The sequence below is a fragment of the Penicillium coprophilum genome (genome assembly GCF_028826855.1).
Source record: "Penicillium coprophilum strain IBT 35676 chromosome Unknown utg000004l_segment0_segment0, whole genome shotgun sequence".
Taxonomy (NCBI): domain Eukaryota; kingdom Fungi; phylum Ascomycota; class Eurotiomycetes; order Eurotiales; family Aspergillaceae; genus Penicillium; species Penicillium coprophilum.
In genome coordinates, this window is record NW_026622723.1 from 3,759,322 (window position 1) to 3,786,152 (window position 26,831).

Sequence of the window (26,831 nt, forward strand, 5' to 3'; positions counted from 1 at the left end):
CAGCCGCATTTCTCGTATTCAGCCCCCTAAAAATGGGCTCGTCTCTTAAAACTTCATCAGGGCTATTTTTCTGGACTCGACTTGAATATCTATTTGTCGCCATAAAAGGGCGCCAATCCATTGACTATGGCAGGAAATACCAGCTCTATACAAATACTATCATGCGACGACAGCCCCCTTTCGACAACGGGCAACATTATCGGGATCCTGACACTGGCTTACGCGATATTAGTCACTGTCGTACTTTACACAAATCGCATACTGGATGCTGAAAAAGACATGCGAGATTTTTCACATCGGTTTCTTGATGAATTTGCGGCGTTCGAGTCTGTTGCAAATTGGCTCCAAAGCGTTTCACACCTGATCCCCGAAGAGCTACAATCCGAAGCTAGCCAGAGTCAACAATATCATCATCTAGGTAGCTTGGCACAGAAAGTCAGAGCAGATCTAGCCCAAAACGACCGGCTTCCCCTGTGGGTACTACTGAGTCGACGGGGCTACTTTCTAGCCCAGAAAGTTGAGGCGGAGGAGAAGCTGAAACAGATTGTTCAATTGAGAAAGAAAAGGCAGATGTTTTGTTTAAGGGTTACTCAAGCGTATGTGGTCTGGTTATTGTCATGGCGTGAGGTCTATGTCTAATGCACAATCATGCTAGCATTATAATCAAGCAGACTGGAGAGCAACATGACAGAATGTATCTGCAAAGAGAAATAATGCGCCTTCAGGATGCTTTGATCTATCAGCTGAAGTTACCGCGAGCGTCATCTGGGGATGACAATGCTCACGAGACTGCACCTACAGGGTAATTAGATTTCTTAGGGTTGAGCATGGATGCGCGGATGAGAATATTAAAGTAATTGATTGTCCATATTAAGTCCTGCTTGTACAATGGAAATCCCACACCTGTTCTTCTAAGGCACATATCAGTCATAGCATCATGTACGCCATTTTGAACAAAGAAAGTAGATGCAAAGTAGATGCGAGCCCCGAACAGGAAACCCAAAGCCCATGTCTCCCAAACGCTCAAAAAGAATCAAACTTCGTAAGGCATATATATGGGTATTTTTTTCTGGGTCATGCAACGTATAATATCAATCATGGATCTCATCAAAGAACAAAAACAAAAACAAAATTCCAAACGTAGAGATAAGATGAACCATGGGGTCGTTCGATTACACACTTGCCGTGCGTCGTGGAACCTCACTGGGCTTCTGAGCGTATGCAATGAACATGCGGAACCCGGTGCCACGCTTTTGGCATTCGCGAAGTACCTTGCGGTTATTCCAAATGCTCGGATCCTGGGTATTTCCATTCGAGAAAACCGGATCCTCGTAACATTTCGAATACCACCAGCGTCCGACGCGGGCCACAATCTTAGCGATAGACTCATCATTTGCCGGCGATGGGGAAGGATCGGAGAGCAAATCACCGAGAGAGATATTCGCATCATTTGATGGTGATTTCGAAGCAGTTTCCGTGCTTTGGCTACCACTTGCAGTTGTCACAGATATGGTAGGCAATGAGAATGCAGTGGAAGGGGTAGCCGTTGAGATAGAGTGTGCTGATGAGCTAGAGTCGGATGACCGGACGACCATGCCTGCGACTGGAATCCGAACCATGCAGCGGCGGAGACTGTCGAAGCCTTGGGCGCCGAGCTCACGCTGAACGCTGTCGCTTGTTGGTTTTAGGCTGAGAGTCGGGTCTGAGAGACACGTTATTTCTTTGAGTTGACGAATGGCTTTTCGCGTGTGAGGTCCCATGTTAACCATGTCGCGGTCAAGGAGACTCATTTCGAGATACCCTCCAGTGCGGAGAACACGTTTGCATTCTTGAATTATGTTGCCTTGGACGGTCTCGGAGCAGACAGTAGGAAACCGGAGCACGACGACTGTGAAATAGTCCTTTGGGAAGGGAAGAGGGTTTCCCAGCCCTGCGTGATACACCGTGTGATGGTTGGTAGGAGGCTGCCATGCAGCGGGGTGGGGAGGTGCCGTGGATACAGGACGTCCGCCCAGGCTATATACCTCTGCATCAGGATACGTGAGAGAACAGTAGAAAGACCAGTCATCATTTCCCAGTCCATCGACCACAAGAATCCGTCCTTGTCCTCCGGGTTTGACGTGATTATGCGCTGGGCTGAAAAGGACTCGGCCAAAAGACAACCAGCGACTAGTCATGAGCGAAGCAGAACGCATGTTAGTCCGTGTCACTGCGTCCCACTCACGTTCCGAAGATGAGGTTTCTTGTTCTCGGTAAAACTTTGGCCTAGGCGAAGGGACAGCAGCAAGGGAGTTGAGAAACGTAGACTGCTGTTCACGTCGCTGATCTTTTGAAGAAGGCTGCTCAGTAGGATTGGCGGTCTGCTTCTGTTTGGATTTCTCCTTATCTGACCCTCTATATCCAGCAACAAGATCACTGTAAGACGGTTGAGATGAAGGAGCGGTAGACGACTGCAAAGCAGAGACTATCTGAGAACGACGAAGATGAACAGAGCTTCCACTCGAGCGGACTGAACTGCCGCCAGGTCCTGGCTGGGGAGGATTAGCATTGTTTAACTCGTCCTGCAGAGCCCTGCTCGCCATTGTGGCAAGTTCAAATCTGCCCTCCTCTTCAGTCTTTGTCGGCTGCTCAGGCTTGGGTTTGTCTGGCGACAAAACATGATCAATAAGGTCATTATACTCATTCCACACCTCATCCTCGGTCGGTGGAGAACCTGGAACGGGGGCTACGGCTGTAACCGCAGCCAGAGCCCCAGAGCTATCTGATGAGGTTGAGCCTTTCTTTGGCGCAAATTGAAGGAACTCATAGGTTGTAAAAGGCCCAGCAAGAAACTCCAAAGCACTGGTCTGCTCGGAAGCGCTAAAAGTCGAGTTGAACCCATAGCCCCAGTCAAAGGACTCGTTCGGAGCAATTCCCAGATTCAAGGGAACTTCAGCGATAGGTGGAGATTCGTATGAGCTTTGTGTCGTTGAAATTGTGAGAGAGGGAGATTCAACAACACTGAATGGACGAGAGAAAGACTGCATGGCGGGCTGGTGGTGTCTATCGCGCCGTGAAACTACTGGTGGAATCCGACCGATAGATGCCAAACGTCTTGGACGTCGCTCGGGTGATATCTCAGTTTCCGGTGCCATCAGGTTGCGGTTGAACATGGCGGTCCTCGGCGACGGACGATCATCATTTTCAAACTCGCCATGCATCTTTGGCGGAGATGGCAGCAGGATCGACGGCTTTCTTTTTCTGATGCTCAATCCTCTTGGAATTTCCACCGGATGGAAAATCGTATCCTCCTCTGTTGGTGGTGAATCTTCGATGTTATTGATGATATCATCGAGCTCGTCCGAATCGGCATCCACCAAGGCGTAATGGGCAATGGGCCGACTGTTCACAATCGGGGAAATCGCCGCATGAAGCTTCGCAGTCTGGGATGAGCTCGTCGGAGGAATTGAAATCTTCTGTTCGTTGCCACGATTCTTCTGGAAGAAGTTCCACATTGATGTCTTTTCTTTCTTAGCCTGCTTCTGAGCCTGTTCAGGCTTGAGCATTTTTTCGGGAGATTTTTGGACGCTTTTCTGTTGCTGTGAGGTGGCAGTGCTTGGCTCGTGGCTAGGAAAAGATGCGTTTGTGACAGCAGCCTGGGGGTTTGCAAACATGGCATGTCTCTTCCCTTTGGGGACGGGCATACGTGACTTCAATGCATTTGGACGCTCACTCGCGTTAAATAGCAATTCGGGGCTTGTGCTTCTCATCGGTCCGTTGCCATTAGAATAACTCAGTGTAATAGTCTCACCGAATGTCCCCGTTGAAGTCGCAAGGGATTCAGTAGACTGGCCAGTCGAGTATGATGACAGAATTTGCCGCGGCAGGTTCGAGGTCGACGCAATGCTCACACTACTGAAACTCTGCTCGCTTTGTGTTCGTGACAGCGATGCACCATCTAGTCCACCGCCATTGATAATGACAGGCTCCAGGCGGCTCAATAAAAAATCGTCAATGTCCAACTCCGGGCGACTCGATTGACTCCCTTTACTAGCGGCACTTCGTGTCGTGCTTGTTGATCTGGTTCTTGTCCCGCTACTACTACTACCGCTTGCTTTGCGACCACGCTGTCCGTATTTTCCGTAGCCCTCATGACCCGTTCCCGCGGCTGGACCTTTTCGAATGGCTCGAGTTTGCTCCGTCAGATTCTCTGATATATCCGGCTTGGACTTCTTCGTAAACAGACCGAACCGTTTTTGTGTTGGTTTTGAATCCGGCTTCTCGTGAGAAGTCACCTTGGTCAATGTCCGAGGTGGCTTTTTGGACAGGACCGGAGAGACACCATCCCGAGAAGGGACTTGAGAGATGCTTCTTGATTGCAGGGAGTCGATTGATGCAGCGGCAGACTGGCTAGGACTTGGATGTAGCTGCTGTGTTGCTAGGACCTTTTCTATCGACTCGCGTCTTGTATGGCCCGTTGTCCTAATATACCGCAGATTGCTTTGAACAATCGGAGATGTTTCAAGTTGTAAGCGATGCGTTCCATCTCGGCTGGGTCGTGGTGGAGTGTGTGGTATCGTCGCATTCCGTGTGGGGGAACATTCCATCGCCTTCAGAGGCTCAAATAGACGCCTCTCGGCTTCCTCGACTTCCCTGCGAGCCTGCTCAACGTCGATTTCGCTGGCTTTTGGAGGGCTGAAATTGACTGATGACTTCCTTGGTGGCGGGCTGTGAGGTGGCCCTCGGGGTATTGTGGAGGGGCCTTTAGACGGTGATACTCGCTGGCCTTTGCTGTGTTCTATTGGGCTTGCGCTGGCAGGTTTCGTAAGAAGTAATCGCTTTTGAGTTTTCAGCTCCGGCTTCTCTTGCTGAGAGCCTGCATGTGGCGGCGGAGGAGAAAAAACAGGCAATCTTGTTTGTGAGGGGCTGGGTTGTCTCAAACGTCCAATCTTTGTGATACCGGGAGAATACGATGATAATGATGTTGGGGTAGATCCGCGACTCCAAATACTCGGAGACTCCGAGTATCTTGTCGAGGGACTGCTTGACATCAAGAAAGGAGTGGGAAGTGCTGGGTAAGTTTGTGTATCAACTGACGTTCGAAGACTTGCCAGCTCTTCCGGTCCATTGAATCTAGGCCTCACCAAGTTAACCGCCGCATTAATGTCATTCTCGTGGGTTGATTTGTAAGAGGAAGCCGATTGTGCTGAAAGTGAGGATGTCGAATTTCCCTGTCCCGACACATTGTTCATAACGATAAAATTTTGAGACTCTTGCGGAATAACAAGGCTAAGCTTGTCAGAGTGCAATTGCTCCACATGTTTCCCTATTGTCGGTGCCCTCCTTCGAAGAACATTCCGTGTTCGTTTTGGTGGGGGCAACTGTTGTCCAGCAACGAAAAGTGAGGGTTTATTGATCTCCGGATTTGAAAGCAAGGAGGGAGTCGTCTGAGTACAATTCCGAGGAGAGGAAGCCGACACTGGCGTGATTGGAGATGTTGTGCTACCAATACTGGGGCGCGGGAGCATGGACAGGCGGTTTCCACGACTGGTAGATCTCTTGGTAACCGAAGGCACTGGCAACGGGGCGGTATCTTCGGCATCTGATACTGACGGGGTTCTGTTTCTAGAGGTGTGGTTGACTGGTCTCGCAATTTGGGATCTCGGAGGTCGGCTATAAGCACCAGCATTGGTATGTGATAAATTTGAAGAAGCATCGTGTGGCATGTGATGACTAGAACTGTACGACATGGCGTACGGATGAGTGAGCACCCCGGCTCCAATCCAGGGACAAATGATTAAACGGTGGGCACATGTACTTCGTTATGGTAACCATCACGTCGTTATGGGGGTATCAAGCTGTCTGAGTTAATCAGCTCATCGGTCCAACTTCATATTCAGGATGTAAGCTCACAGTCTCTGAGTCATGCCAAAGGAAAATATCAATATTGTTGGCGCCTAGCGCTTGACAGTGTATAGAATTAAGTAAAAGTAGATAAAATTCGCAAAAAAAAAAAAAACAAAACAGCCAAACAAACTAGGGTATCTCAAAGTTGCACAACTAGAAAGTGTCAATAGACATTGCAAGGATGTTAACTATAAAAGAAAAGAAAAAAGTACACTCACAAACGTCAGTAGATAAACGAGAGTAAAGTCGACTGTGGATCGCCTTCAAGCTGCAGCTGCTTCGCCACAGTCCGGAGCAATGTGGCGTTGAATGCCAGGGTCGTTTTCCAGCCTTGGCCACGTCAGAGGTAAAATCCGGCTGAAGTAGACAAAAATAAATTGTAACGTTGTCAAAACGAAAACACCCAGGGGAATTTCCGAGGTGCCAGGGATTTATGTGTTGAGGTTGCCCCTCGGATGTGGGGGGAAATATCTCGAAGCCGCAATGACCATGTAGAAAGTCCGTAGCCAGCGATCTTATTGGCAAGAAAGTGATGTGACTACTGTGACAAGGCGGGAAGGAATCAAGACTGCGCAGACCTAGAGCCTGTCAAAAGGATCAGTCCGTCGCGAAAGTTGCGCGGTGCTTCTGAGGCGATCCCCATCGTAAAGTCAAAATAGAATTCTACAAAAATAACTAAGGAGATTTCCCAGTGGCCAGATCAAGAGGACTGCGCGCACCGAAGCCCACATAGGAAGGGAAATACCGGTCCACTCAAGGATTCTCCCAGCAGTGACTTGTCGTTGGCTGTGCTTGGACGGTATCGGCTCACGGCGGTAAAGGTATTAGGGCCGGACACAACGTGACAGGCTATGGTACAACCCGTGGCGTAGGAGCCCTGGCTAACCGTGCAGTTGATAAAAAAGAGACCTACAAGGACTAACTTGATTCGCATATCAGGTCAGCTGTATACTCATGCTGAGCCCCTGATTAGAACTGTACATCGATAACTCGTATTGACAACCAGTCTGGTTATCGCGTCTCTCGCCTCTTAACAACGCATTCGGAGACGCCGAACACCTCGAACGCAAAGTGTGAAATGATCGACGCGGTTTTTTTTTTTTTTTCCTTTTTTAGCATTTTGCAACTGCAGCCTTTCCCGGGGATTCGGAGAATTTCCCAACGGGGTCTTGAAGGACCATGCATATGCATTGTAACATGCTTCATGTGTCCCGAAATGATCGTAAATTCATTTCTCATATGTTTCCGTACATGAGACGTATCAAGTCTCATACTTGGAAGATTTCCAACGGTCATAGTCCATGGTTTGGTACAGAGGCCCGTTTGGTACAGAGGCCCGTCCCGAACCCTTCGGGGAAAATCCTTCCAATCATCGATAGGTCAGTTTAAAAGCGCAGGGGCTTTAATGTTGAGTCTAACGCCTGGACCTGTACCGTCCCACGAGCCAGTGACTATCCGTTGAGAGCATTTGGGGGCTTGGGGGGGGTTTCATTGTTCAAGGGAGCCTCGAGACAGTGGAGCCCGCTAGTCACTGGGCTGTGATGGTCCACTGTATGATCGAGCAATGAACAAGCCCTATACGATAATCGAATGTTAGCTCGCAGCCAAATTCTACAAAAAAGCAAGTTCTGGGCTGTGATTCGTGGGGAGGGTCACTGATCTAAGTGGGGAGAGGGCGGTAATCCGGGCAATAGGAATAACAACAGTATTGACCAGTGTACTGTGTGTTATAGGTTGCAATTGTAGCACTGCATGTACTCTGTACTTCATGCGGAGTCCTCTCAGACTCTCAAGAATAAGTAAAGGTGAGTTTGAGGCCCCACAATCACGAGGCCTATCCTCGCATAGTGAGTTGAGTGGGCGTACTGGTTGACGCCCATGCTGCAGGAACAAGCGACTAATGCACCCTTCAGCTGACTTTGCACGCAGTCAACCCGGAGCCAGGGAATTGGTTGGGGCCGAGGACTTCAACTCTGAGATTGGTGATTGAATATGGGAGACAGGAAAATCGATAAATTGAGCAATCTCGCTTTTTCTTACACATCTAGCAAGCCCAGGTGTGACTTCCTTGGAACCTTAGGGCTTTAGGGTTTTGACATATGGACATATAGACAGCATTACTTCCTCTACAAATACCAAAATTTATACACTTATACATTTTCATTGAGACATATATTAAAACAGATCGAATGGAATGACCCTAAAATTGTCCCGCAGCATATCAACACACAAACGCCCATGATGAAAGAACAAGAGATGGAACCGAAGACCAAGTCAAATACCAGACAAAGCAAACTATTGGAAACATTTAAGCAGCGGCTGCAAACCGCTTCTTGCGAGCCTCCATGGCCGCATTATCCTTCTCACTCCAAGACTTCTGCGCAGTGTTCCCACCGGCATTAGGCTTCTTCACCCCAGCATTGGTCTTATTCCCATCGCCACGGTTGCGGTTTCCATCACCCCGTTGACGATTGTTGCGGTTGCGTCCAGTGTCACGTCTCTTGCCTCCACGACCACCCTGGTCATTGCGAGAGTCGGTGCGGGCATCATTACGTCTCTTGCGGGGGCGCTCATCAGGAAGTGCCTGGTCAAGGCGACTTACACCAGCAGCGGGTGTAGAGCCAGCCTCGGCGCCAGTACCGAATCGCTTAGCGCGCTCCAGCTGCTTCGTAGCCTCCTTCAATGCTGTGTCCTCATCCTCAACGATACCAAACTTCTGTGCGCGAGCCTTGCGCTTCTCAAGCTCCGCCTCCAGATCGGTCTGAGGCAGTCCTCGTGTGTAGTCGACGGCGGGCTTCGGCTCAGTCACGGCTTCGGGCTGGGTGCTTGGTTCAGCGACGGCGCCGGTCGCCTCGACCTTCAAGTCATCAGTTGTGGCGGGGTTTTCATCGAGCTGCTGGTTCGGGACAGCGACAGGGTTTGTAACTGCGCCCTGGCCACCAGCGGCAATCGCAGCTGCGCCGGCTTCTGTAGATGGCTCGATAATTGTCTCTGCGGGTTCGTCGTCCCAGTCAATGACATCCTCGGCGGCGTCGGTCTTGGCTGCGGCAGGAGCTGCGGCAGGAGCGTCGGATGGATTGCTCTCGTCGTGTTCCTGGAGGCGCGAGACCATGTCGGCCTTTTTTCCAGTGTGAGGAAGAGAGCGGGTTTTAAGGATCTCAACCAACTCGGCGTTGGTCTTCTTGCTGTAGTCGGTGGCCATTTTGCGATCGGAGGTGGGTAGTGTGCAATTTGTGAAGGGAGAGACAGTAAAAGTAGAAAGAATTGTGATGATAATCAGATGTTTAATACTCACTGCAGACCAAATAATATGCTGCGTGATGGACAAAGGAATGGAAGTTGGCTGAAGGAGAGCTCGACGCGGTCTTACCCAGTGGAGGTCCCCAGGTGCAATTACAACAATTACATAAGCAATTTAGAATGATCCCATTGGCCAGACAACAAAGCCACCTGGTCCACCTCTTCTTGAAGCTTCTCGACCATTTACTGGGAGATATCAAATTCCCTCAACTCCCTACATCCCATGTCTTGTTGGTATGAGTCTAACCCGAATTATCTAACGAGGGCATTCTTTCATCTTTGCTTTTTTGAAGTAGCCGTGATCTGCCGATCGTTCTGATTGGGATTCTTCTTTCTCCAACCTGGTTTCTCTATCTTAAATTCAGGCGAGAACAAAGAGCTCGTCAATGACGCGGGCGCTTCAATCTCCGAATCAGAGGTTGACAGCTGTACAAGTATGCATTGACTAGACTTGTTTGGTGAAATATGGGAGCCTGCATGTACTGCGCCACAATAGAAGCATACACCACGCCACCGTGGTTCCTCAGGCATCGGACGAACTATAGGCTGATGTTATGCCACGGCTTAGTGTCAAGAGTATGGAGTACGAAGCAGAGAGAGTAAACATGACCCAGCCCAGGGTGTGTCCGTGTGAATATTTTGTCACTTTTGCTGCATCACCCCAATGATGGCTGTAACAGCCTGTCAGTGTTGAGGTGGATATGTTGCCAGTGAGGCCATACCGAAAGCAAGTTTCAGATGTCCTTGAGGTGTCCCAAGTATTCTATGATGTTTAATATAAGCTCGATCGGGAGAAACACGTCACTGGTTTGGAAAGTAACCTGTGATCGTCGGCAGATTATATGTGTATGTACGGAGGGTTGCGACGGAGGCTTGAAAGTAAACTGTAAACAAAGTCGAGCCAATCCAGCATCGCAGGGCAGAAATAGCTTCGACCAACACCGGCTGTGCGTACATAGTAAGCTGTGGCTTATACATTGCACGCACGAAGATATACAAGTTATTTTTGATCAACTCGATCTCGAGAATTCGACTCACGAGCTGCCAGCATCTTTTGTCTCGGAAATTCACTCCTCGAGGAGAAAAGATTCGGAATCCAAGGGGCTTCCTGACTAGATCCTAGACTATCGCTTCGGTGATTCCACAAAATCATGTCGTTTTCATCCCATGGGAGGACCATTTGATGTATCGGTAGAAGCTCGCCGATCCCAAATAGACGGAATCTGAGCCCGTGGTCAATAACACTGAAGCCGCGTCCAAGGCTAGAACGAATGATGTATGATCAGGTTCCTGCAAATAAGACTTTCGAGCTCGAAACATGCTAGGCCATGCCCACATCTCAAGGAAGTTTATGTCACACAGCTCCGTTGGACTTCCGCAGGTCCATGAGCACTGCTATGTGGTGAGAAAACATTCAGGTCTGTCGATGATCAATGAAATAGAGGCTGGAGACAGGACTGGGGGATATAAATTCTGTCGTCTACAAATTTTTGAGGCAATGGATAGAGCTCGGGGGTTTGATAGAAATCGACAGGTTCTAACACGCAAGGACGCAGTTCTCCTCCAATTCTAGTTTTTTTTTGTTGCGATAGTATGATGGTAAGTGCAGCCAAGCCTTGAAGGGCCCATGAGGTGAGTGTTCCTGCCGTAAACATATATTCAGTCAGTCAGAAGTTATACATAGAAAAGTCGCTTGCACAGAGTATGCTCTTTCCGCCTTTTTCTGCCGCCTTGAATAGCCTGGAAAGGGGAGACCTATTTTATAGATATCTAAGAAAAAATGGGAAGCCCACTGTGAAGGCTATTGGAAGACTGCTGAAAAGCCCACTAAAAAGCCCTGTAAGAAAGACATCATAAGGCCGCAGAAGCGGCCGTCTACGCTTGTATATATATACATGGGGACGTGGATAATTGTTGGAAAGCTTACAGGGTAAATGATAGCAGAACTTTGATTGGCCACGAAAATGGTGAGCTTCTCAGACTGCATTTCATAGTGGCTACTTCGTGATCAAATGTTATACCTCTGGATATGGAAAGAACGTTTTGCGCGTTTTGAACTGTTTTTACCCGAGAAGACATCTCAACGGGACTACGACGAAGACTTGACAAGGTCGCATACGCGGCCAGATATTCTTGTGAATGAAGCATTACAAGATACTCTTGAATGTGAACAACTGGGTGCAGTTTTGTGGGTTTTTTTGAGCCTTTTTATTTGAAGTATGAGGCAATTTCAAACATGGATTATCATGGAAAATGCCTCTTTGGTCCTTCTCGTGGCTCTCGTGATATCTCATTTCTGTCCATTCTTCAAGAAGAATGGTCCTCGCCGGAAAAAGAGCCGGCCAATCTTCCTATGTTCACCATCCCCTTTGTCAAATCTCATCTTAAATTCCACCCCAGTCACCAGAAATTCAGCGAAACAGTCCGAGTAGGCGTCCGTCCACTCCATCCAGCCCTCCAACCCTTGCTTGATCATAAAATCGCCCATGTTCTGCTCAGCACCGTTGTCTGGCTGTGCCACCCATTCAAAAAGCTTCAGGTTTGGGATCATCATGGCCCAGAAAGAAATGTCGGGTGGGTTCAGTTCCCCGGTAAAACATGGGCCGGGAGAGATGGCGAGAATGAACCGGATTCGCTGGAGATTCTCTTTGCTGAATGTTTTCTTAATCGTAGCTTCACCTCCTTTATTCAGGTAGACTTCGAACAAGTTTTGGCCGTATAGGATGTCCAGGCATTCATCGCTCATTCGTTTGGAAACATGTAGAATGTTGGTCCAGAGAGGTTGAGTGTTGGCGAACCTGTCGCTTGTGGGGGATGGATCGCGAGTAGAAACCAAAGGCTCGACGCCGTAGGGCCGGTACATGGCGTTTGTCACTTTGATGGCACATTTTCGGGGGATGCAATAGCCAAAGATATCCAGACGTATCTCGGCCGGTAAGGTGAACAGTAGAGGTGTTGCGAAACCTGGAATCAGTCGCTCAGACTGGTACCCTAGTGGAGTCTCCATTGATGCTGGACTGACAAGGCGAGATTCAGTTCTTTCCGCATGCATCTAGGCCAAATGCGAGAAACTTTCATATTTAGTATCGTCACTCAACGTTTTATAGTGTACATCATACCTCATCAGTGGGATCAGACCCGTGATCAATCCCGAGATAGATCAGCGACTGGCGGCAGTCTTCAGGTGATATTGAAGATGGCACAGATAGCAGCAACTTAATAGGTCTCATCGAAGATATGAGGGATAGTAAGGGCCTCAGTTGACGGCTCGGCCAATCGTAGCTTGGATGTTGTGGAAAACAACGCAAACTGATCTGTGAAAAAAAGAAAATAAGCACGATCGACTGAGTTATCTGAGGATGATCAGTATTCTCGTGAGAAGCAAACAGTCCATATTTTGAGTCGACGACCTGAGGCACTTGCCACACGTTGCCCCCAAGGCTCCGATGTATGAGGCTAAAACAAAACATTTACCAGGGCAAGAGTGACGAGCTTCTCCGACAATACGCAGCTATAAAGTCTAGCGAGCTCAGTCTGTTCGAGCTTATGTAGGTACATGTAGGTACATGCAGGTACAGGTCCGTGAAAACAAATTATCATGGCGTCATTCATGGCGTCCAACCGCATTTTAAATGGCTGACTTAGGGTCAAATTTTCTAAGGATCTATATTCTCTTTGGAATCTATATATAACCGCTTGTGCTGCTCCAAAAGAATGAGAGTTGCCATAGTCTGTGGCCCCAGCCGAACAAACCAGGTGTCCACCCTCGAGAGACCCATCCCATTCCCAGTGTGGTAGTAGTGAGATCCTTGATAACATACAATACCCCATGCTTGCTTGATGAGGCCCATCAACTAAGTCTTGATTACATCAATTGGACTGCACACTGTTGTAGCAACCAGTGCCGCCAAGAAAGACGCCGATAAATGCAAACCAGGATGATCGTCATGAATCCCAGTGGTTACTACTATCAGATTTCTAAAACTATCATACGATGCAAGCTGACAGCTAGTCATCATACCACAGCGGCAAGCATTCGGCCACAATCCCTGTCCAAAGGCCTTCCATCCCTCCTGGCGCTTGATCTGTCTCCATGCATCGAAGATGTGCCGGTAATTGCGACGAAGGTGAGGAGGCAGTGAACCGTCGTTTTGCATGGGGATGTTGGCTAGATCTGAGGAATTGCCAACTATCGCACCAATGAATCCAGAAATTCCTGCCAATAAGCCAATAACTGGCGGGGAGGTGGGAGTGTTGTTCGCTTTGGTTTGTTCTCTTAATGTCTCGTAGAGGCCGATACGGACTGAGCCATATGTTACTACCGAATCGGTTAGTGTCTACTGGGATTGGTAGAAGAGATGGAATAGTTAGGTAGACTAACACTGCCTCATAAGCCCTGCAGAAAGCTTCAAAGTATCAGTATCTCATCAAAATCACCGTTGCTTTTCATCAGACATAGCCCGTTTTAGAGTGCAAATACGCCCTCTCCCCGAACAATTCGAACGCAGGTATTGAGTGTCCCGGCTTTCGTGCCACTATGCTTTATTTGTATTCTGACCTTGACTGTGATTGATCAATCAAAACTGTGTCCTTCAGAATGTAATAACTGAACTCACTCAGGCCCAAAGGGTGAGAAACAAGGACTGCCATGCATGATGCAGAACCGCCGAACCATTTGGGATATATAATGGAATGAGAGATGTCCATTGGTTTGCTCATGTTGAGCATTTTATTTAGAATTCACTTTGTTTCCAAGATAGTGAAGAATCATTGGATGTTTTTGTACCTTGCATAGTGCCATATAGCCGATTTGGAGATCATCACAAAGCCAGACTCGGTGCGGGGGTTATTTAAGGTGGAATGGGCGATTATAATTGCATTTGCCTGGGTAGTTCTCTGGAGACTCTTCGTTTCCGATATATGAAGACAGGGGTTCAGCTGTCGGAACCAAGGCTGCGTTGGAGTTGTCAAAATAACGTCGCATAGAGAGAGGTCATGAAGAGGCATCTGAAAGTTCGCGCAGTTTTCGCAACAAGGTCAGACTGAATGAATACTCAGGTAGAAAGGTCAAACCCGAGCAATCCGACATCTAGACATGTGTGGCAAATAAGCCTGTCATGGGCATGACGCCTAGACGGTTGGGGTGATAGAAGCGTCGAGTCCGGACTCCTTGTTTCCAAGACCTGGAGCCATGACCTTGGCAGACTACATACAAAAACAGACAGTTTGTTGTATACTACGCTGGAGAAAACAGACAGAGAGGTTGCTATGGCGAAGGCGACAGAGCACAATACTTTGTGCGTGACGAGGTTGATCGCCTACGGCAACAAGCACATCCACGCCCCAGCATAGTAAACAAGGGCTCTGTGTCTATTACTATAGTAGGTTCAAGGCACATCTTCTCCAAACGCCCGGACAAGCCGAACAATTGATGAAAAAGGGAGTTCGCGTCGATCGGGGGTAGTGTGAGCCCAATGACACTGTGCGACGAGGCATGCGCAAGCACAGGGGCCAAGTCGCGGGGTCCAAAAATAGGAATAATCAAAGTGTTTCCTGGACGGAAACTTTCAGAGATTAAACTGAAAAGAACAGATACTACACTTGATCTAAGCCAATAGGCAAAGAGAGCTGAAGAAGAAAGAAAAGAAGAGCAAGTTCTGGGGGACGAAGGGCCTTTATATATCTCCAGGGCGGTGTATGTTTTGCCTCACTGGCAAACAAGCAAACAACATTGGGATGATGCAAGGGATACCCCATGGATGACCAAGTAATATCATTGTAGGGACATCTCGTGGTTTCTCTATGTATCTAACTCATTGGTTTGTACGGAATATAGGTATTCTAGTAATAGATATTTATGTAAAGGTACCAGTATCCAAAATTCAGGCTTGAACTCAGGTTGGGTGGGCTTATGGATAATATCCCTACATTGAGAAAGAAACAGCTCACAGAAGAATCAGATGTTCACTATACACAGGGCTTGTCTGAAGCAGTAAAGGTAAAAAAAACAGACACACAAAGGAGAATGACAGGACATAATAGCACAACGCCATGGGAAGAAAACATGGAGCATTTGGTACACCCTAGCCAGCGTCGAAAGTTCTAGGGTTTATAGATCACATAAAGGAAATGGATGGTTCCTCTTTTCTGATTTTTCCCCTAGCACAGGCGAATCTAACCATCTAAAAGGGTGCCATAGGAAGGTTTTCTTCGGGTTTGGTTTTTCTTTTTTATTATTGCGTTGCCAATATCGTTTACCGGTCAACTTCACCGAACACAAGATCCATAGTACCTAAAGGTTCGATGTTAGAACTGAAATGAAAGAAGACAAGGGATCAAGGACTTACCAATAATTGCGACAGCATCGGCGAGCAGGTGACCACGAGACACCTGATCAAAGCCACCCAGGTGGGCGAAACCAGGAGCACGGATCTTGCAGCGGTATGGCCGCTCACTGCCATCACTGACCAGGAAGACACCCATTTCACCCTTGGGGGCCTCGATGGCAGAGTAAGTCTCACCAGGAGGAACGGAGTAACCCTTGGTGAAGAGAAGGAAGTGGTGAATGAGAGCTTCCATGTTCTCCTTCATGGCGGCACGGGGAGGGGGTGAGATCTTGTAGTCCTCCACGCGGACCGGACCGGCGGGCATCTTGTTCAGGCACTGGTGGATGATACGGAGGGACTGACGGAACTCCTCCATACGGCAGAGGTAACGATCGTAGCAGTCACCGTTGACACCGACGGGAACATCGAACTCAACCTGGTCATAGGCATCGTACGGCTGCGACTTGCGGATATCATAGGGGACACCTGAGCCGCGGAGCATGACACCAGTGAAACTCATGTTGAGCGCATCGGTGGCGTTAACAACACCGACGCCCTGGGTTCTGGCCTTCCAGATACGGTTATCCGTGAGCAGCTCCTCGGTCTCGTCAATGCGGTCACCGAATTGAGTCGCCCACTGGTAGATGTCGTCTAAAAGACCAATGGGAATATCCTGCGACACACCACCGGGGCGAACGTAGGCAGCGTGGAGACGGGCACCGGAGACACGTTCGTAGAATTCCTAAAGCACCCGAAGTGTCAGTAAATAAGACCTACCCGTAGTTTGCTTTTCGCAGCTCTTAATCACTCACCATAAGCTTCTCACGCTCCTCGAAACCCCATAGGAAAGGAGTCAGGGCACCCACGTCCATTGCGTGGGACAGGACTGACATGAGGTGGTTCAGAACTCGAGTCATCTCGCCGAACAAGGTACGAATCCACTTGGCACGGTCAGGGATCTCGACGTTCAACAGCTTCTCAACGGCCAAAGAGAAACACTGCTCATTGGTCATCATGGAGACGTAATCCAATCGATCAAAGTAAGGCAGAGCCTGCATGTAGGTTTTGTACTCAATCAACTTCTCGGTACCACGGTGAAGCAAACCAACGTGGGGATCGGAGCGAACGATCTCTTCGCCATTGAGTTCCAGAATCAATCGGAGCACACCGTGAGCAGCGGGATGCTGAGGACCAAAGTTGACGGTGTAATGACGAATCTTGCGGTCGATCCCTTCGGCCTCGGATTCAAGGGCAGAAGCCTCGGGGTCCTCGGGAAGACCCTTGTTGGCGAGGGAAGTGAAGGTCGGGTCGGTCGGCACAAGCCGTGTGGCCTGGTAGCTAGCAGCCTCTGCATGACGGCGGGGAACAGAGGTGGCTATGGAGCGGGAACGAGGAATGGATGTGTTGAGCGAGGAGGGGCGGAGGCAGAGCCTTTTGGGCGCATTGCCCGCCAGGCGGGCGAAAGAAGCGGCCATAGAGGATAAAGAATTGGAGATCCAAGAGGGAAAAGAGGGGATATGATCCTCAGTCCAGGCGCATTCAATGGGTGGATATGGCTCGCTACGGATAGGGAACTCGCTGAAGGTCTCAAGTTGGGAGTCGCATTTTGGCTCGTCACGTGAAAAGCTGTCGGGTCATCAGCCGTGCGCTGGTTGGCTTGAAGGGGCCACTATACTGTGCTGGTACTGGATCCACACTTGGCCATTATCAGCTTAGCGTCATGCACTACTCGCATAAATGTGCACTTATGGATTATGTAACGCTGCATCCGCTGTGCAGAATAAAGTCCCTACTGCTGCCTCAGGCAAACTAGAAAATTGCTTCGAGAAATCTCTCTTATCGGTGGATCGCGGATTTTACCTTCAACCTCCACCAGACCCTATACAGTTGCTCACCATGGCGCCTCTTGTCCCCTCGCAGGAGGAGCTGCAGCGCCGCCGTGTATGTCTCTATCAATGATTTCATGCAGCTCAGAATGCTAATCGTTCCAGATCATCGGCATCAATCCGGAAACCGTCACCAATATCCCCTCTACAGATTTTCCTGGCCATTGGCCCGGAGAGTCGCATGGATGGGCACTCGACCAATTCAAGAATGTATGTGCTGAAATATTACCAGGAAGGTATCATCTGCCGTATTCAGTCAATCCTGACCATTCACATTCAACAGAATTTCCAAGTCGAATTCCACCGCAATGACCGGTTCGAGGCCTCCTTCTCGCTAATCGGTCTCGACGCCGCAGTCGCCAACGCTTTCCGCCGTATTCTTATGGCCGAGATCCCCACCATCGCCATTGAGGACTGCTTCATTCACAACAACACCTCTGTCATTCAAGATGAAGTGCTCGCACAACGATTGGGCCTGATCCCGCTCAAGGGCTCTGTCGAAGGAATCAACTGGATGCACTGGTACAAGAAGGCGTCCGAAGATGGATCCGAGGAAGAAGATGGCCCTTGCGACTTCAACACTATTGTGCTTCATCTTGACGTGGAATGTTACAAGAACGAGTACGCAGACAAGGACGAGCAGGACCCCCGCAAGCTGTACACCAATGCCCATGTCTACGCCAAAGACCTCATGTACATGCCCGTTGGTCGTCAGGAACAGTTCTTCGTTGGTGACGGAGCTATTGCACCCGTAAACCCGGACATTCTAATCGCCAAGCTCCGTCCTGGCCAGAAGATCGAGATGGAACTCCACTGCCAGAAGGGTATCGGTGCCGATCACGCCAAGTTCTCACCTGTGGCTACCGCTTCATACCGTCTCCTTCCTGAAATTAAGATCGTGCATCCTATCATTGGCGACGATGCAAAGAAGTTTGCCAAGTGCTTCCCTAAGGGTGTGATTGGTCTTGAGCCTGTCACCTCTGCAGAGGCCGCGCAGCGTGGAAGCGGATATGAGGGCCACGCCGGCGAGCAGAAGGCCGTCGTGAAGGATGCGTTCAATGACACTGTCAGCAGAGAGTGCTTGCGCCACGATGAGTTCAAGGACAAGGTCAAACTGGGACGTGTTCGGGATCACTTCATCTTCAACGTGGAGAGCACCGGTCAATTTGAGAGTGACATGCTCTTCTTGGAGGCTGTTAAGGTTATGAAGCTGAAGTGCAACCGGTGGAAGAGGGGTTTGACCGATCTGATGGGTTGATCAATTGGTCTTTTCTCTCTACACCTTATTATATGCATTCCTTGGCGTTGGATTTTTTTTTGGCTGCCTTTGCGCTGTACATTTACGAAAAGTCAATCAAGGCTTCGCCTCACGAGGCTGGAATCTGGATGTGTTAATTGTTTTGGAAAAAGCCCAACAGCTATCTTTTGAATTTTACACAGTTAACTAAGGCTAATCATCCCGGTCATAAGATATCTGATTTCTCGTAATTTTCACATAGAAACGTAGGGCAGGTTACCCTTATTTGAAGTGAAGACGGAAGCGGAATGTGGTGGTGTAGGCTGGGTCGCTGACAGCAACTTCCTCGCCGTCCTCGACCAAATCTACCAGCTTTTTCACCAGGTGGGGGCGAGTCATTTCCTCTAGCTGAGGCGGGAAACGCTGGTAGAGGGTCTTCTCTTCGGTCCGCATGCTAGGTTTCTTCAATTGAGCCTCGGCCCTTTCTCCAAGGCTCTCGATGAACTCGCCCAGTGTCATATTGGGATCCACATCCAGCTTCCGGGCAAGTTCTCCGCACACGGGGCAGTCGGGCTTCTTCTCCGCCTCAAAGGTGTATGTGTACACTCCCTCCTCACCAGCGTACATCATGTAGTTGCTTAGGAATGGATTGCAGCTAGTGGCAATCTTGAGTACTTCTGAAGTTGTGGAGGCCGCAATGACGGCGTTCGTTGATGCGATAGCCGGAATGATATTTTTCACCACACCCTGGGTCATCTGGAAGGTCACGCCATGGATATGGAAATGCTGGGCACGTTCGTAAGCGGCATTGTATATCCACGATATGTGTTCCATGTCATCGCTGTCAAAGGTGTCATCTTTGCGCTTCTCTTGCCATGCAATCTGGTGCGCCCATTCAATGCAGTGCTGAGGTTGGCGCGGGATGGTAGCAATGGTGCAGAGAGGGACTGCTGGACGAGGTGCGTGCATGTCCAGCTGGCACTCAATGCAGGATGAGATAGATGGAAGAATAACACGGGCTTGGCCCTTGAAACCTGTTCGATATATCAGCAACCCATTCTCGATCAAGTTTCGGTGCAGGTAGGTACCTTCAGTTCCACCATCAACAAGTGGCTTCAGGCTCGAAGGATCGTCTTCGTCGACCATTGAGATCAACGTGGAATTGATCCAGCGTCGAGCTTCGATGCTGTCCAGGCCACAAATGACAATATTAAACTGCATGTAATAATCCTCATCTTTATCCTGGATTTTGCCGACGTAGGGTGTGATCTTCACACCCTTAACTCGCTTTTGCACAAAAGCGGCGGCGACTTCAGCTTTGGGCTTTCCAATATCTGCCTGGCGGAACAAAAACTGCCGGTTTAGATTTGATATATCAATGGTGTCTGTCGACTGTGAGCTTCTGGTCTTGGCATTATGAATTGAAAGACATACCCATGTCAATGACATGAATATCTTTGAATCCTGACAGCGCGAGATTCTTTAAAATCTCACATCCTAGTCCACCAGCTCCGCTAAATTTGAGTCAGCCTCATCTCAATGGAACGTCACAACTTTGCGGGGTTCACCTACATCACCCTAGGGTTCATGTTAACAAAAGTAATCTTTCCTAGGTGAATCAACTTACAAAATTTTGGCAGATTCAAGCGCACTGATAGGCTCGGGGCCAGGGTTCCAGTCCTCGTCTGTGAAAGGACCTCGTTTACTTAGGACGTTGTAGAGGTGCTTCCTGTGGGGTGTTAGAGCAGATCAGACGTTTCAAGGGTCATTCAACGAACCATCGTCCCTGTTGATCCACGTAAATCGGAGGTTCTGGGGCATCTGGGGTTTGTACATCCACATCCATCTCGATAGGAATCCTGTTATGGGCAACCGATCAGAGTAGATAGGCGCAGTATCAATTCGCGTTACACGGGTCAAAGCTCGTTAAGATGTTTGATTGACAGAATGAACTTGTCGGGAATGATCTCAGATCAAGATCCACTTCAGCTTTAAAACGTATCACTTAAGTATTCAAATCACTGGTAATGGAGAGGCTGAGTTGACAACATCACCTGCGCGTGGGCTGTCTTGAGGTTACTATGGCTGACTAATCTTAGGCCCGCCTGGGTACTGTAATCTTCACCTCAGGCATAACATCTGTTTTCCTCCGGAAGTGATATTCAAATCGAAGATGGAGGGCCTTCTGACGGCAGTGAAAACCGTCAAGAGAGATTCTGACGCCCTTGTCACATCTACTGTCGAGTCTCTGCGTGCTGATCCGCCTGCAAGAACCAACCTCGATCCTGAACATCTATCATCACATCACATCATAGATCTACTCAAGTCCAGTCCCGATCATGAACAGCTGTGTGCCATTTTGGCAGCTCTTGATCCCTTCAGCAAATCCAAAGCTACAAAAGACTTCGATCTCCGGATTCCGAGTCCTATCACAGCCCAGATTCTCCAAGTATTAGTCAGCACGACGATTCCAGATCATTGGGCATCGCTAGATGCAACAGATAGCAAAGGGAAGGATGCCAAAGCTCGAGCAGCGTTATTGAGATGTCTTAGCAGCGTCGCGGGTCTCGGTTCCTTGGTGGCTCAGCTACGATCTCTCATCAATGCGGCCCGCGCCTCTGCCCAGCAAGCTCAAGGTTCAAGCAGCCAACTCGGTATCCGGGATCTTCTAGCTGTGCTTGCTGCTTTGCTAGAACCAGCGGACTTTTTATCCCGTGTTTTTTCTGACATTTCGGTCATATATGACAACAAAACTCGGCAGCAAGTTACATGGAGAGAACTTGTGTCGCTCGTTGCTGCCGGGAAGATTCTATCAACAGTAGCTGAAGCTCTTACTGTTGTTGATGAGCCAAGATCAGTGTCTTCCGTGTCCTGGGTCGGGAATGGCTCTCAATATGCATCGTGGCTTGGGCGCAATGTTTGGCATCTAGCAGCAAGGCTAGCCTCAGATAGCGAAAGCGACTGGGCCGCAGTTGCTTTGCTGACAGGACGAGCCTTAAGCCTTGGATATACAGGTGAATATACAGCTATTTATCCCTTTCTATTTGAGCCCTATGCTAACATCACATAGATCAAATTGTCAAAGAAATCTACTCGGGTCTGCTTCTTGGACAGTCCTCGCCGGCATGCTTTGGAATCTTATTAAACCACCTCAGACGGACGGAGCAGCTTGCAGTTGTAGAAGCAATATTCCGTGATATACAACGAAAGCACTTCTCAGATGATCTATCGGGGACAGTAAGCCCATCATCCACTCCTTCAGAGCCCATTGAAGGAGTGGCAGCTCTGATTTCCGCTGCCATTCCTTCTCATTCGGTCCTGGAAAGCCAAGTCCTGGAATGGCTCTCAAAATCGCAAGGTGGCTCGATAAACACGCTGGGACTGCGCCGTGCATTGTTGGCCACTTTCGGTAACCGCGGTGGTGAGTTTGCTTTGCTGAAGAAAGACAACGAAACTAACGACCTACAACAGATGTGTTGAAGTCATTGCTCATACGAACGCTTGAGCAATTTGGAGACAAGTTCTCTATCAAACATGTCCCAAATGTGGTGCAGAATGGTTTGTCAACAGTCCACGGTCCTTTGTGCCAAGAATATCAGCCTCTAACATTGAACAGCAACTGCACAAGTGATTCTTCTTGCCGCTGGCCACCTGTATCGGCTAGATCAAGGGCAGGTGAAAGAAGTAGGCCGGTCAGGAGCATACCTCAATGCAGTCTCCAATCGACTCGCTGCGTCCTCTAACAGAGCACGATTTCTCGGCATGATCGTTGGAACAGGAGTATCTGAACTCATTGAGCAACCAGAAAAAGTCCTAAAATTCGACCTAGAGGAGATGCGAAGCGAGGAAGCGCTGCGGTATCTGGATTTGACCAAGATCCAAGATAAGCTCGGTTCACCTGACACCATCAAAGCATTGCAAGAGGCATTGCCAGCAAAACCAGAGGCCCGCTCCAAGCCTGCACCAAAGCCCAAAGCACAATTTTCTCGCCATCATACAAGCAAGATAGTTGCTATTGAAGAAGTCGACGATAGTGACGAAAACGAAGATGAAGATGAGGATGAAGATCTCATTCCGTATGAAAAGCCGGACGACGACGCATACGATTCCGATGATGATCCCACGTTGATCCAACGAAATAAACCAGTAGCGCCGGTGTAAGTACAAATTGCCTGTTGATATCGATTTCGCTAACCAGTGTAAGATATATCCGTGATCTGATACCATCTCTCCGAGACACTGAGAATGTCGAGCGGTATCATCTCGCCATCACCACTGCCCCATCCTTAATTCGACGGAAGATAGGCTTCGGAAGTGAACTTGCCGAGCAGATCGAGGAGCTCGCTCTGACTGTCGTAGGTCTTCAAAATGATAACAATCATCCATCATTTCATGAATCTCGACTACAAAGCATGATTGCATTGATTGTGTCTGAGCCCTTCAAGATGGGCCGCTGGTTCACTGCCATTTACTTCGATGGTGACCTTTCTCAAGTCCAGAGATCCGCTGTTCTTACAGCGCTAGGTCTGAGTGCTCGCGAGTTAGCCGGGAATGGAGAAGATGACGCCAAAACACTGCGTCTCTCAACTACTGGCGATACCTCATTCCCATCAAAACGGCTCTCGCCTGCCCTAGAGGCGATGTACTCGGGGGAAATTCATCTCCCATCGCAACGCTCACCCAGAAAATGTCCCGCGCGTCTTTGGAACCGCTCGCAGCCAACGCAGCGGATACGATGGCTGGCCCCAATGCCCTCAAAGTGCGAACCTTCTCATCACGTATGGAAGTCGAGAAGAAACGCAAGCAGCGTGATGCCCAGCGACAAAGCTCCACAATCAAGGATCTGCACAAGGTGCTTGCTGAGGGTTTCTTTTTCCCACTGCAGGGTAGATTCGAGATAATGATGCTGCAGTTCTCGTCGTATGTTCTATGTCCTCATCTCAATTCTAGTCGTATATATTCACTGACACCACCTAGGTCCTCTTCCACCTCATACAACCCATTTTTCATTCCCCATCTCCTAACACTCTTCCTCCAAACTCTCACCCTCATCCTTTCCACAACAGGCCCCCACACCACCTTCCTCCCAGGCCTCACCCACGAAACACTCTCCCTCCTCTTATCACTACACACAGCCTCCACATCCAGCGAACCCACCGTCACTGCCGCGCTCCTGTCCCTGTTCCTCGCTATAGTGGATCTTAATATTGCGTCTGGCTCAAATGGCGAACAGCGTCTTGTCACGGAGTACGCCACGCAGGTGATCGAGTTGCGCGAGTGGGCTTCCCAGATCTTTGACCGGACGCCGCCTTCAGCTGCACAGGCTGATCCAAGTTCAGCTGTTACAGACCCGCAGGAGCAGATACGTACCCTTGCTGCTGGTGTTATGGTGCGGCTTGGAGAGGTCATACAGCGGTACCAAGGTCGCTTGATGGGTGTTCATTCTGGGTTCAGCTATTAAAACAACATCTGGGACACGCCTCTGTCTGTTTGCTGGTCTTCTTTTTTCTTCTTCTTTCTTCTTCTTCCCCTACGTGGAAATTCGAAATATCCTACTCCCAGACTAGCGGCAGGAGATTAAGACCTAGAATCGAAGCAGATGAACTACATGTGTGGAGACTGTGAAAATGACATACATAGGTATTATTATGACCACGTAGGCGTAGATTAGACCAATTAGTCCGCCTTGGCAAAGCTACCCTTCTCGATAGCCGCCTCCATCATCCGGTCCCCACTAATGATACTTGTGGTACAAATAATGATCTTCCTCCGCGGGGCTTCTTGCGCAGCAATGAAACGCAACGCGGCGATCTCCGTAAATGTGATACCACCCAAGAAAAAGACATACACAGTTTTAGTAGCAGAGTTACCACTCAGCGTTTGACGAGCCCGCACAGCCTTATCATCACCCTTCTGCACTATGCTGAAAGTTGCACCGCGGGCACTCTTGACAACGTCCTCAAATCCAAGCCAGCCAGGCGACGTTGTATTAGTGATGTTCAGCGAGGCCGCCGGCGTACCTCCCTTGATCAGCGAGATCATATAGGACTTTTGTAACACGCATTGAACCAGCCGGACGCTGAGGGGCGCGAAGCCACTGTACACGTAGGAAATATCATTCGGATCCTTTTCGCTGACCTCCTCGATGACAAGACGGAGGTTCTTGCGCAGGTATCCGTAGTTTGTCTTTGATCCTGCTTGCGCGCCGGATGTAGGGAGGAGCATAGTCGTCGCTGATGACCTAGGCTGAAGAAGTTCCATTTTCTCAAGCGCCCAGAACGTGAGGAGGTGCTGGTGGCCGTACGCTTGGACGACCTCTCTCTTGAAATTCTCCAGATCGCGGGGGCGGAGACCCCCAGACATGCATGACTCCAGGCACAGGAGCCGTAGCACAGTCTTTAGTGAAACATCTCGAGCTATAAGCTCTTCGATTGCCTCGTGCTGGTATGTAGAGTCGGCACCGGCTGCGTTGTTCTGCTGAACTTCCAAAGTTTTGCGGAAGGTTTCGGAGCGGGTGAGTCGCATTATTTCCTCTGCGAGGTTGGTATGAGTTCGAAGACTCTGGTGTTCCAGCTGGTAGGTTGGTAATCGATTGACAAATTCTCGTAGCTCGCCTGTCGTTTTAGCCGTGTGACGGCTCTCGTACTCATTTTCTAAGCGGCGTGCCACCTTATTCAGTATATCGCCCACGATTGCAAAGTTTGCATCTCGCAATTGGCTGAACAACTGATCCGAGGCATCCAGTTGGATCTTTCTTTTTAGCCCCTGCTTGCCTTGTTGGGGTGTTTTAGATGACTCTTGGGACTGTGGCGTGGGAGCAAGACCGACAATGCTCGTATCAACGTCTGCCTGATTGTTCTTTATACCGAAATATTCATCAATTAAGCCTTCATAGGTGAGCTGTGTGAGAAGGGGAGTCCCAAAGTCCACCTCACGGTCTATGATGATCAAGTTCTCAGCACTCGCACTTGGCAACAGCCCTCGGGCAGAGGGATCGGTTAATCCGGAGCTCTCCTCTGTGTCAAGTTCTTTTCTCATGCGCAGTAGGAGATCTGCAAGGCGCCGAGCATTGTCGCCTTTTCCAACAATACGTGGGAAATAGCCATGGCGCTGCTGAACACCCATGAGAGCCTTAGCGGCATGGAAGATACACCCGGGATCCTTGTGCTGGATAGCAAGGTCAGAAACTGTCACACTTAAACTTTAGCAACCTATTAGCTTACCAAGTACAAGTCTTCAAATGAGTCATCCAGTTCTAGTGACAAGATATCTTGCTCTAGAGGCATAAAATAGAGAGGAAGCTCGGCGATGTTCACGTCGCCGATGATTCCCGCCTCCTCTAAGACCGCATTGCTTACAAGGGTCCGTCGTGGGGCAAAGAAGATAGAGAACTCATGTTCAACATTCCCATTATTCTGCAGGCGTTTGATTTGTTCTAAGATAGATCTGTCAGCTCATCCTGATGGCACTCAATCAGAGATAGCAGGAAAGGGCCCTAATGAAACGAGCTTGTAAAGTGTTGTAAAGATAGATATCGATATAGGGAACGTTTCTTCAGATTACATAGAGTAGGAAGGACTCTGTGCAATCTAATGATGGCCCATTATGGACCAAATGAAAAGATCCAATATACAGTCTAACAATCCGAAAAGGGGCAAAAGAGAGACAATGTCATACCTGCCACAATTCGAACGTGGCGAGCTTTCTCGCCACGAACAAGGAATACAACATTGCGTTGTGATGAGTCGATGTTTGCATTTTCCAGCAAGAAGACCCGGTCCACACCATAATCCTGAAGCACGGAGAACTTGACGAATAGCCCCACTGGGCCGGCCAGCTCCTGGCTTATGACGAGGTTCTTCTTACCCCGGGCCTGGAGAATAGTTAGCGCAGATCAGAATATCAAGGAGTTGTACTCACGCCTTCTAGTAAAGTCAAGAGATCCCTCCGCGCCTTATCCCTAAAGTAGTCCGCATCAGACCCCGATAAAGGAGCCATTTCATCCAGGCAGCAGAGGCAATGTTGTGGCCAAAAATAAACAGAGACGTTGAAGTGCCACTGCGCCCGCATTGGGTTAGCACTGCCACTGCTGATGTAACCTCGTAAGTTTGGTATTGGTATGGTTATCACTGCACTATGCACGATCAGTCCAGCGGGTTTCTTTGGTATACTCCTCGTATATATATTACCATCAGG

The 26,831-nt window shown here is 49.1% G+C and overlaps 10 protein-coding genes across 10 annotated transcripts; 2 read left to right on the forward strand and 8 right to left on the reverse strand.

Moving 5' to 3' along the window:
* Positions 1 to 1,172: 1,172 nt before the first annotated feature.
* On the reverse strand, positions 1,173 to 5,729 carry N7500_005873 (uncharacterized protein; the record flags this gene model as incomplete). The annotated part of the gene is made up of 1 exon (XM_056677017.1): positions 1,173 to 5,729. The coding sequence occupies one exon, from the start codon at positions 5,727 to 5,729 to the stop codon at positions 1,173 to 1,175; it is 4,557 nt and encodes a 1,518-aa protein (XP_056532017.1).
* Positions 5,730 to 8,194: 2,465 nt separating this feature from the next.
* On the reverse strand, positions 8,195 to 9,088 carry N7500_005874 (SAP domain-containing protein; the record flags this gene model as incomplete). The annotated part of the gene is made up of 1 exon (XM_056677018.1): positions 8,195 to 9,088. The coding sequence occupies one exon, from the start codon at positions 9,086 to 9,088 to the stop codon at positions 8,195 to 8,197; it is 894 nt and encodes a 297-aa protein (XP_056532018.1).
* Positions 9,089 to 9,987: 899 nt separating this feature from the next.
* Positions 9,988 to 10,578, reverse strand: N7500_005875 (uncharacterized protein; the record flags this gene model as incomplete). The annotated part of the gene is given in 3 exon segments (XM_056677019.1): positions 9,988 to 10,298; positions 10,312 to 10,448; positions 10,490 to 10,578. Coding segments are annotated over 3 exon segments (537 nt in total), but the record flags the coding sequence as incomplete, so codon positions are not given.
* An 898-nt stretch (positions 10,579 to 11,476) lies between these two features.
* Positions 11,477 to 12,193, reverse strand: N7500_005876 (uncharacterized protein; the record flags this gene model as incomplete). Its single annotated transcript, XM_056677020.1, has 1 exon — positions 11,477 to 12,193. The coding sequence occupies one exon, from the start codon at positions 12,191 to 12,193 to the stop codon at positions 11,477 to 11,479; it is 717 nt and encodes a 238-aa protein (XP_056532020.1).
* Positions 12,194 to 13,651: 1,458 nt separating this feature from the next.
* N7500_005877 (uncharacterized protein) lies at positions 13,652 to 13,914 on the reverse strand (the record flags this gene model as incomplete). The annotated part of the gene is made up of 2 exons (XM_056677021.1): positions 13,652 to 13,749; positions 13,803 to 13,914. The coding sequence occupies 2 exons, from the start codon at positions 13,912 to 13,914 to the stop codon at positions 13,652 to 13,654; spliced, it is 210 nt and encodes a 69-aa protein (XP_056532021.1).
* Positions 13,915 to 15,440: 1,526 nt separating this feature from the next.
* Positions 15,441 to 16,987, reverse strand: N7500_005878 (NADH-quinone oxidoreductase subunit D; the record flags this gene model as incomplete). The annotated part of the gene is made up of 3 exons (XM_056677022.1): positions 15,441 to 15,478; positions 15,534 to 16,254; positions 16,325 to 16,987. The coding sequence occupies 3 exons, from the start codon at positions 16,985 to 16,987 to the stop codon at positions 15,441 to 15,443; spliced, it is 1,422 nt and encodes a 473-aa protein (XP_056532022.1).
* A 421-nt stretch (positions 16,988 to 17,408) lies between these two features.
* Positions 17,409 to 18,656, forward strand: N7500_005879 (DNA-directed RNA polymerase core subunit RPC40; the record flags this gene model as incomplete). The annotated part of the gene is made up of 3 exons (XM_056677023.1): positions 17,409 to 17,453; positions 17,504 to 17,608; positions 17,682 to 18,656. The coding sequence occupies 3 exons, from the start codon at positions 17,409 to 17,411 to the stop codon at positions 18,654 to 18,656; spliced, it is 1,125 nt and encodes a 374-aa protein (XP_056532023.1).
* A 261-nt stretch (positions 18,657 to 18,917) lies between these two features.
* N7500_005880 (NEDD8-activating protein UBA3) lies at positions 18,918 to 20,481 on the reverse strand (the record flags this gene model as incomplete). Its single annotated transcript, XM_056677024.1, has 5 exons — positions 18,918 to 20,020; positions 20,070 to 20,149; positions 20,208 to 20,213; positions 20,263 to 20,364; positions 20,414 to 20,481. The coding sequence occupies 5 exons, from the start codon at positions 20,479 to 20,481 to the stop codon at positions 18,918 to 18,920; spliced, it is 1,359 nt and encodes a 452-aa protein (XP_056532024.1).
* A 327-nt stretch (positions 20,482 to 20,808) lies between these two features.
* On the forward strand, positions 20,809 to 24,096 carry N7500_005881 (telomere length regulation TEL2 family protein; the record flags this gene model as incomplete). Its single annotated transcript, XM_056677025.1, has 7 exons — positions 20,809 to 21,649; positions 21,706 to 22,056; positions 22,107 to 22,193; positions 22,252 to 22,792; positions 22,840 to 23,333; positions 23,354 to 23,555; positions 23,613 to 24,096. 7 exons carry the CDS (start codon positions 20,809 to 20,811, stop codon positions 24,094 to 24,096), a joined length of 3,000 nt encoding a protein of 999 aa, XP_056532025.1.
* Positions 24,097 to 24,311: 215 nt separating this feature from the next.
* Positions 24,312 to 26,705, reverse strand: N7500_005882 (Sec1 family protein; the record flags this gene model as incomplete). Its single annotated transcript, XM_056677026.1, has 4 exons — positions 24,312 to 25,802; positions 25,859 to 26,070; positions 26,313 to 26,508; positions 26,556 to 26,705. 4 exons carry the CDS (start codon positions 26,703 to 26,705, stop codon positions 24,312 to 24,314), a joined length of 2,049 nt encoding a protein of 682 aa, XP_056532026.1.
* Positions 26,706 to 26,831: the final 126 nt, after the last annotated feature.